The sequence below is a fragment of the Impatiens glandulifera genome, chromosome 9 (genome assembly GCF_907164915.1).
Source record: "Impatiens glandulifera chromosome 9, dImpGla2.1, whole genome shotgun sequence".
Taxonomy (NCBI): Eukaryota; Viridiplantae; Streptophyta; class Magnoliopsida; order Ericales; family Balsaminaceae; genus Impatiens; species Impatiens glandulifera.
Window position 1 is genome coordinate 29,652,807 of NC_061870.1, and position 10,511 is coordinate 29,663,317.

At 35.4% G+C, this 10,511-nt stretch overlaps 2 protein-coding genes across 2 annotated transcripts; both read right to left on the reverse strand.

Moving 5' to 3' along the window:
• Nucleotides 1-374: 374 nt before the first annotated feature.
• Nucleotides 375-4,180, reverse strand: LOC124913951 (potassium transporter 4). Its single transcript, XM_047454396.1, has 9 exons — nt 3,824-4,180; nt 3,507-3,747; nt 3,164-3,409; nt 2,826-2,876; nt 2,469-2,729; nt 2,283-2,335; nt 2,100-2,214; nt 1,746-2,000; nt 375-1,666 (listed from the first exon to the last, which is right to left on the reverse strand). The coding sequence occupies exons 1-9, from the start codon at nt 3,878-3,880 to the stop codon at nt 579-581; spliced, it is 2,367 nt and encodes a 788-aa protein (XP_047310352.1). The 5' UTR covers nt 3,881-4,180; the 3' UTR covers nt 375-578.
• Nucleotides 4,181-5,124: 944 nt separating this feature from the next.
• On the reverse strand, nt 5,125-10,511 carry LOC124915140. Its single transcript, XM_047455804.1, has 15 exons — nt 10,225-10,511; nt 9,712-9,806; nt 9,494-9,607; nt 9,275-9,379; nt 9,078-9,152; nt 8,704-8,816; nt 8,426-8,554; nt 7,605-7,673; nt 7,330-7,417; nt 7,160-7,231; nt 6,970-7,070; nt 6,108-6,225; nt 5,792-5,851; nt 5,595-5,705; nt 5,125-5,507 (listed from the first exon to the last, which is right to left on the reverse strand). The coding sequence occupies exons 1-15, from the start codon at nt 10,322-10,324 to the stop codon at nt 5,397-5,399; spliced, it is 1,461 nt and encodes a 486-aa protein (XP_047311760.1). The 5' UTR covers nt 10,325-10,511; the 3' UTR covers nt 5,125-5,396.

Below are 10,511 nucleotides of genomic sequence, written 5' to 3' on the forward strand. Positions count from 1 at the left end.
TTTTGTTTAACGTTGTTAACATGATTTTTTTCGTTTTAGGAGGTTGATATAGGTGTGGGAGCGACGTTTAATACAATTAGTTCCCCAAACGAAAATTCCTCCAAATACGGAGTAATAATAATATTACGAATGATACACATCGAATGAATGCAATCATCCTTAAATATTCGATAATTTCTTTCGAATCAAATAATGAATCAGAAAATAATCGAAATAGTTTTACAAACACGTCTTTCAAATTATCGAACTCCTAAATCTTCAAAGACGACACGACACACATTATGTCATTTGTTAGGTTTATTTTATTAATTGAAGGGTTAAGTACAAAACTGGAGTCATTTCAACAACATCTACTACAGTCTACACATCTCAACTGAAGCAATACTAATTGATGTTTTGTAACTTTACCTTGCCTTCACCAAATATGTCTATTTTCCATCAACATCAAGAACCTAATACATAAAACAACATTGATGTAAAAGAAAGACCGGCCCAAAATACAAGGGAAATCGATAAAACACACCATAATACATATTAGCATATAACAGTAAGATTTCCGAACAGATTTAAGCAGATACCTAAACATAATATGTCATTCCAACCTCGATAAGACTAATGTGAGGAATGTTAAGTGCAACACCGGGGCCTCTACAGTTCTTTCGCAAGAACGAGTAACCAACGTCAATAGCCAGCTTCTTAAAATAAGACGAATTTCTCCTAGCTTTAACATAAGAATGTCCCATTATATAAGCCACTCCAGCATCCTTAGCCTCAATCAACTCCAAAAGCTCATCCTTAACAGACTGATCCATTCCAGGACTCTCCGGTAAATGAAACCTAACACGGCGCCTCCTCAGCTGCGGGTTTTCATCGTCGAAAACAGACCCCAGGCTCTGAAGGGTAGCCGATTTACTACTCACCTTGGCATTCATAGTCTCCGACTCAACTTCCTCTGAAACCATCAGGCTTCTGCTACTTCCCACTTTCTTGTTGCTTATAACCGCCATTCTCCCATCAAACGTCGCACTGTCGGAGTTCGATAACCGCGGTTCAACTGCTTCCATCTGGATAAATTCTGCTATACTTTGTATCAGCTGGTTCTCGAAATCACCATCTTCTTTTTGGATTTCCTTATATCCATACCTCACAATGCACCTGTACATCCTATAGGGTCTTGGGCAAACCCGACCAACAAGAAATCGCTCTTCTGGAGAAACATAAGGAACCGGAACTGACTTCACGCAAACGAAAACCAGCACCGAGTGAAATGCGGGGAGGTTTGTGACGAAGTGGGAAAAGATGGCAGGCACTCCGGTTGCTAATTCGGAGTATACAAGCCCTAATCCAGGTACACGAACAACACCAAGGTTGGGGCCTAATCCTAGAAGCCATCTCAGTGGAACTTTATTGTGAAGATCGAAATTGTACTTTCTGCGTGTTCCATAATGCCAGATAAACATGATGCACATGAAGACAGAAGCAAGCACAAGGGAAACCCATCCTCCTTGAGGAATTTTCATTATAGCAGAGGATAAATAAACACCTTCGATTGATCCGAAGAGCAGAAGGAATGCAGCAGCTAATACAATATTCTTGTCCCAAACAAATATTATGACAAGTGCCATAAGACAGGTCGTGATGAACATAACCGTCATGCAGGCAAGCCCTGGGGATTCAAATCATTCCAATTACAAATCCTTATTTTAAATCATCAACCAGATAATAGCTATTAATGTACTACTTACCATAAGCATTTCCTATTAGGGTTGTGTCTTGAAACCCTATTGCTATAGCAAGAGTGATGATCATGAGAATCCAGTTTATTTCAGGAATATATATTTGTCCATAAATGTGCCTTGAAGTATGAACAACTTTCACCCGTGGAAAGCAACCAAAGGCATGGCATTGCTTTACAATAGAGAAGGTGGCAGTGATTACAGCTTGACTTCCAACAATAGCTGCTAAAGTAGCAATGACAAAGACAGGCCAAAATATTTTATCTGCAAGAATGGAACATGTAGGTAAGACAACAGATTACAATCCTCAGGAGCCAATGACAAAAAAAAGAGCATGTTCTTGGATTATGGAATTGAACAAACCAGGTATCGAATCATAGAAGCTGGTAGAGACAGATGAGATATTCTTAGACAGAAAGGCAGCTTGACCCATGTACTGCAATACTAAACACGGATACACACCAAAGGCAAAAGCTAGCTGCAAAAAAAGAAGAAGAAAAATCAGCTTCAGGAAGAAGGCTAATTGTCAAAGGAAATGCAACTTACCCTTACTGACAAACAGGTGAAGTGGCCAAGATCGGCAAACATAGCTTCAGTTCCTGCAACCAGATAAAGACATGGAAACTGAGGAAGACATCACTAGGTCAAAATGATATTTAGATAAGAACGAAAATATTAGGGTATCAGACACACAAGTTAAATTGTAACTCAAACAGATTTTATCTTGAATACCTGTTATGCAGAGGAGAACGCCACCAAGAGAGATCCATCCATCTTTACCGGTCTCCTTGAAGAACTTAATTATGTAATATGGGGAGAGTGCACGTAGAATGCTCGGGTTCCAATGTATGGTATTATAGAGCCCAATTGCAGCAATAGAAAACAACCAGATGATAATGATAGGTGCAAACAGGAAAGCTACCCTGTGAGTTCCATAGTGCTGCAGTGTAAATAAGCCAACTAATATAACACAGACAATCAATAGCACCAAATCTGCACCCAGTAAAAATAACAAACATATTTAAAAGGATGCAAATGGAATTTCCCCGTAAAAAGGAGTGGATTAACCAGAATGGATAAACTAAACACCATTTGTCAGCTTCCCTTCCAAAACTTGAAGCCCCGACACCGATGAAAGAACTGCAATAGAAGATGCAAACTCAATGTTATAATTTCTAAGCATGACAAGCAAGTGAATCTTGTCAAGTAGTTAGGCAAAGCCTGCGATAGGACAGCACCTATTAAAGAAAGGAGTTTTTATTGTTTTCTAATCTTGTAACATACTCATTTTAAAAAACCTACTTTATCTGTTGTTGTTCTTCGTTGGATGGTAATACAAATCAAACCCCCAACTCATGTTCCACCAGAAACATAAACTTAAACCATACATACAATCTCCCAGACATCATATTTAGTTGCATGATTACCCGAAATTGCAGGATTAATGACACCATCACCTATGACCATGCAAGCAGCAAACAGAACCACAATAAGCAGAACCGTGCGCAACTTTTTATGTTTTTCAAAAAATAACTTTAACGATGAAGATGATACAGCCCGTCTTGCAGATCCATATCTATATGCAGACAGCTCCTCATCAGCTGCTTGTTGGTTGGGAAGTAAACTCAACTTTGCATGCCTGCAAAGCAGCGAATAAAGAGCCATTGTGCCACCTGAACCAATCAGGTTATATTTAGTATTACATATTTACAATACAGAGCTCATCAACATATAGTTGTTGTTCAAAGATAAGTGGTTATGCTCACTTACCTTCACCGTTATCATCAGCACTCATGACAATAAACACATATTTCAGTAAAGGAACCAATGTTAGTGTCCAGAAAATCAACGAAAATGCACCAAATATTGCATTCTCATTTTGATGTTTATCTAACTTGCCCACAAATATGCTCCGGTAGACATAAAGAGGTGAAGTGCTCAAGTCTCCATAAACCACACCAAAGCTCTGGTATGCTAGGACAAGATTTCTGGAAAAGATTACCCATGAAAACTGCAAATAAAACATACAATGATTAGAACCCAGAAGAATCAATTAAGAGCAAAACAGATCAGGAGGGGGGACAAACCCGTGGGGGTTCTCTGGAGGAAGAAGAAGAAGAAGCAAGTCCTGATTCGGGTTCCATTGAAATCTGAGAAAATAAAACAAGAAGCAATCGGATTAACCAGTAACTTTTTTTCTTTATGATAGAATCAGCATCATCTCCCCTCTCTCCACTTCCTCTTCAAGTAAAGTTTGTTTCGGTTCCTGGGTTGTTGTCATATCTATTGTAAACCCATAAAGGATTTTAAAATTCGATCGAAGTTAATATGAAAAAGTTTCAATCGCAGCTTAAATGGTAGGAAGTGGGAGTTGGGGGAAGAGCGGGGGACAAGTGTTGGATACTGAAGGTTGGTGAAAATGGACGAACTTCTTCTTTCTTGGGGTCTTTCCTTTGCAATAGTAGTAGCAATAAATGTACTACTGCCAATCCTCTCATCTCAAAACTTCGGTTCGGACATCGAGACATTTTTTATTTTTTTTCTCTTATTGTAAATTTAAATTTTGTAATTGGTCACAATTACTATTTTGTTTAAATAATATCTTTTATAATTTACCATTTTGTTTAAGTAATATCTTTTATAATTTATTAACTAAAATTTATTAAATAATTCAAATTTGAAAAAAAAAAAAATTGAGTTCCCGCTACTTTCGTCACATTATTCAATTTAAAATACAATTTAAAATACTAAAATATATTTTATTATTAATTATTAATTTTATTTTATCAATATATATTAATACCTTTTAAATTTTTTATCAAAAAACTCACTCAAAATTACCATTTATCATTATTTTTCAAATAATTTAAATTTTTTTAAACCCTCTAATGAAACAAGTCCTTAATTTTCGGGCCTGAAAAAAAAAATTACATTGACTAATGAAACAAAATATGGCAATAAAATAAATAATTTAAAAGAAAATTGTAGATAAAAGATGATGCATGAAATGTAATTTTTTTTATTAAATAATATAAAAATATATAATAATTTAATATTAAAATTAATAAAAAATATCTTAAGGTTCGAATCCATGATCTCAGAGATGTTTGGATATCCACCTCTTATTACCATGAGACTAGAAGACGGAATTTCTATTTCATATCATTCCATTTAAATTTTGAATAAAACTTAAATATCATATCTAATACAAATAAAATCGAACCTACAAGAGGAACTCAGGGAGTCCAATGTCTAAGAGATCAACAGGTGGTGATGGAGGGAAATACTAACTTTTTACATTCAAAACTAATAACCCTTTATCATCAAAAAGGCATAATATCCTCCTCATTTTGATAAAAATGAAATTCTTTAAAGTGGCTTTGAATATAAATAACTTTTCAATAACAACAATTGGAGAATTTGTCACAAACAATTTTTATTCTTCCAAACACTGTAAAGATTGGATTACTACCTCAGACAGATGACCCCAACTTAATAAATGGGACTATGTATCATGATTAATGAAGTTTGGGACTGTTATATCGATATATAGCTTTGGCTAACAAGAAAAGGCAAGTATAAATGTCAGACCAACAATACTAGGCACCACCTTGTTCTGGTCAAAGAGGCGGCGGCGGGCAGCCATACATTACAGACACATCAAACAGCACCAGAGCTCTGTTTAGCTTTAAGAACTAGCTCTTCTGTAGTGGTGCCAATAATTTCATTTGCACGCTTAAGACTAACACAGAAGCACCTTCCAATTGTATCCTGTCCCCCCAAAAAAATTAAAAATAAAGACCAGAAATGCACAATCTCCATAACCAACGCAATATAAAATGAAAATAGGAATCTTACTCGAGCAACAATGCCCAATTTCTCAAGCTTGTAAACAGCATCATCCACATCAAAATTACATCTCTCACCAAACTCTTCTTCTATTAGCTCTTCACACTTAAGGTCAAGTTCCTATTACACAAATATCAAACTTTTATAAAGGCCAATTCTGTGAAAGAAGAGTCAATTATATCAGATTAGGTTATGAGAATACATGCCTGTAGAGTAGCCTTGCCTTGTTCCATCAATATGAAAAATGAAATAATTACTTCTTTCACCTGCACATCATGTTCATAGGTGCTTTTTAAGTTTTTAAACTAGATAGCAGCAGATTTGTACAAAATTTCAAAGTATGAGATGACTGGATGGTTGCAAAGCAGGGTATACAGATTTGTACACAAGTTTCTAATTTCATTATTTTTGCAAGTGTGTATTAGTTCTCTAGTAAACATGAGAATGTTGATTAGGAAACACCATCATAAAAGACCACCTGAAAATAACCAGGGGATTGGACAAAAGTTGGGTGAAACTTACTTCTTGTTGAATTACATCATCACAGAGATGCAAAAGAGTTCCTCTTCCACTATCCAGCTGCTTATCATACATTGATTGTGTAATTAAATTCTGATATGACGCCATGTTTTGTTGATATCTACAGGCATAAATATTAGCAACATTTTAGCTGCAAACAGACTATGAGGTTGAACTACTACTAAGTCTCTAAGTTCTCCGTGTCATAGGTTTATTAAAATCATAGCAATGGTTATTTTCTTGTATATATATATATCACTGAAAGAAAATTTGACTATCCAATTTGGCAAGAGAAGTTATCCAAGCAAGATACATAGACCAGGAGCTTGTTTGATGAAGTTGGCTTTCCAAAATAAACATTTGTTTTGGGAAAAAAATCTTGTTTGATGAAAAAGTGGATTATTAGGGTTAAATGACTAAAATATCATTTGTATTTAATATTTTAAAATGTTATAAATATAAAGCAAGGGTATATTAGTCCAAGATTCAAATGATTTGATTGATGATGGGATTCGGGTTAATTAGATTAAAATCCAAACAACCCTTCATCAAACAAGGACCAGGCTAGGTTCAAAAGCACAAATCTTTACATAACATGTGTTGGGAGTTTTTTGTTTAGACCAGAGCTTTTTGCCCCTAGAGGAGGCTAGCACAAGGGATGTACAGTCAATGGACAAACTTCAGGTCTTATTCTATAGATCAGCTTTCACCTTATTGACAAAGAGAAAATACAAGAAGGGAAGGCTACAACCACTTCTAATAAATCAACTATGACGAGAAATTTGGAGCATATCTGTGGTGACTCATAGCTCCAGTAATAAGAAGGTAGTAAACTCAAATCAAGTTAAACAACAGAATTCCTTACGTAAAATATGTTTTAGCAAAGTAACCGATCACAGTCGATAGGATGGCAAAAATGACCCAGAGATCATTTTTAGGCATATCAATTGACCCCGCTACTGCAACCTGCAAATAGAATCATGGCATAAGCATCTAGGCAAAATGGACCAAAAGACATTAATCATTAAAATAAATTCGAATTTAAGCTATCTGACCAGACCAACAACCGCAGAAGCAAGGAACTTGACCCAGTCCATTGGGGTTAGACCTGGATTTTTCTTTTCCGGCTGTAAGTAGGTAGTAATTAGTATTTTTCAGTTTTTTAAAACAAAAATGAGACTAAATGGGTTTAAGATAGGGAATAAAGAATGCCATATGAACTCACAAGAACAATTTCCATATCGGCCATTGGGATATTTTTAAAATGTTTTACATATATTCCTCTTTCCTTCTTTGATTTGTCACCTGCTCGCCTACAAGATCAAAATCAAATGCCACAAAAACCTCAATATGCATTTAGGGTGCAGTGATCCCTTTCTTGAGTTGTTCTTATCAAGAGAATCCAAGCCTTTCTTCAACTTATAATTAACATCATATCAAATCATGCAGTAAAAGTGCAAATCATAAGATGTTTTTTCCACAGAAGATTCAAAAGATTACCTGTAAATGACGATTATCCTATCAAAGGTTGGTTCTTGGATGGTAGTCTTTCCCAGAAGATTGTGAAAGCTGGAAAATGTATTTTGAAGGAATCACAAACTGCCAAAACGAACTTCAAGAACTGATGGTTGGCAACCAAGAAAATATAACTCATTCTTGAATTGTTGCACTGGGATAATGAATATCATGAAACTAAAAGTTCCAACAAGTCTTAAAAAAGACAGTATAGGGAAAGTTTCCTTATGAATAGGACGTATTATATTTGGGACAGACAATGCACTTAAATACAGTTCACATGATTCACAATAAAAATTATTTTGTTTCTTAAGAATTTCAAAGGTAAAATCTGGGAGGAAAAGTGAAGTAGAATAAGAAGATCTACACCTATTTCATGGGCATTCCAGCAAAGGTTGGAACATAATAAACTAGGTGAATCAAACACTAAAATTGCAATCTTTCATTTACTGTTTTAGATGTCAATTTGCATTTCCTCAACAAGATGCTATATTGAAAGAGAGGTGCAGGAATAATGGGGTGCTGACCATTGCATAATTAGTAACTGCTATCATATACTTAAAAAGTCTGAAAGCAAATGTTTCAAAGTCAGTAATTACAGTATGGGAGGCTCATTACTTCGATTGAGATAATGAAATCCTAATTCCATTCCCCTTGACTAGATGTAGGAATACAATGGTAAAAATGGGTTTTGGTTATAGAGTTAGATAGAGTGAATGTATTCATGGTAAAATCCCCCCATGATGTATTTTGTTACAAATTTTGAATTATATATGTTCATAGGAATATATAATATAACTAACAACCTGAGTTCCATATTTTCTAGACGTATTCTTTCAACATGCATCTCAACTTCCTCTTCAATGATGTCATCGTCTTTCTTTGGATCTTTCTCGTGCCTTGCACTTGGCTTTCTACAAAATACTCTTTCCAATCTGCAGACAGTAAAATATTTTGCAGTGACAGCTTCAAAGCAATTAGATAAAAGCTTGTGGAGAGAACCTAAACTTAATCAAGCATTTAGGAGTTGTACTAGCTTTTACTACTAGCCTAGTAATTCTGACAAATCAAGTAACTATCTCACCTTGTCTTTCTCAAAAGCCATCCCCAAAAACGACCTATAAGCATGTCTACTTTCTCCAAAGGGAAGAAATCAGCGGTACAGTCAAGTCCAATGCCACGGCGGAAAATTACATACTGCAAACACATAGATGAACTCAGCATCATCTTAGCTAATCAAATACCCCCGCCAACATCATTCATTCGGACTATCATTCAATGTCATAACTGAAAGTTAAACATGAGGAACTAAAATGCATATTCCACTTTAAGGTGAAAACAAAGAAGATTTTAGCGAATAGAGAGATGAAAAAATTGATGCCACTCTCATACTTTGAAACAAGCATGAACTAAAACAGCAGGTCCTGTTTAGATATAAAAAAACACCGAAACAGATACCTTATCCGCAAAATCTGGAACATCTTTATGATGTTGATGATCGTCAAAGTACTTCTTCAAAAGTTTTTTGTCAAGCTGCACTTGTAAAATAATTCAAATAAATTAGACATGACCAAAGAATATAAATTTTGAATTTACAACCACAAAATTGGAACAAATTTTCATTCTAGGTAATAGGTACAAGCAAATGAACAGACCTTAGATTCATCAACTGAAATAGGAAGATTTAGAAGATATTGCCCTGACTGTGCAACTTCAATCTCTTCATTAGTGGCTATCTTGAAATTGCTCTTCTCCATCACCTGCAATGAGAAAATCAAGCATCAAAAACCAAATAAACAGAAGCATTTTCCTGACATGTGTACATATCATGGAAGAAAGTGCGGAAAACCTGAAAGGTAGCAGTTATGCTATACCTGAAATAAGTAAGTGAGGAAATTTTGTTCTAGAATATCAATCTCAGCAGAAGATAGGTTCTGCTGCTCTAATTTCTGAGCTCCATGGACAGGATCAAACAAAGAATATAATTGCTACAATAACAACAAGTGCTTGTTAAGAAATCAGAGGAAGTAGCTATTTTAAACCAAAAAAGCAATAGCTATTATGAAAACTGTAGGAAGTAACATGAGACTACCATTAAATCTTCGAATTGGAGTAGATACCAAGCACGAATTGTGTACTCCACTCTCTTGCAAAGCTTCAAAAATTCAGCCCGGTCAGAAGCATGTTCTGCAGAAAATTCAAGCATTGAGATCCATTTGAACTCTCTATTATACAGAAACTATGTGATAGAATTTGTGAATTGCAACCTAGGTGGTACTATGATGACAAACGTGTCTAATTTTGTACTTTTGTCAGTACAGCAAGCCAATTTTAGTAAAATGATTCTCAAGTGAAACTACCACATTAGGCATTGGAATTAAGTCATGGTAAACTAGTTCATACCAACCAAGTCATAGAACATAAACATATAAGGTGAAAAGGACCAAATAGGACGTCTCATTTTTTGGCCTATTGAAAATAAATTAAAGCAAACGTCCTGAATGATAAATTAACAGTAACAGGAATTATCGATTTCGAGTGATAGGTTAAAGAGATCATGAAACAACCAATGGAAGATTGAAAAACGGTAGAGATAAGGTATTACCAATAAGATTAGCCAAGGTCATGATCAGTTTCGGCTTCAAAACTGGAATTACGGATTCTCGCTCCAACTTGATGACTTCTTTCTTCTTCTCCTTCGCCATTATCTCTCTGTGTATGTGTTTCTCTCTCTACACAGCGCGGCAGAAATGCGAAAACGTAGAATAACGAATGAGGATTCAAAACGAACAGGACAAGAAGGTTTGATTTGGACGACAACTTGGCGTTCAGCACAATGAAGAGAGAGAGAGAGAGAGAAAGAAAGCGCACCGAAGAAGTTAACTCTGCAGT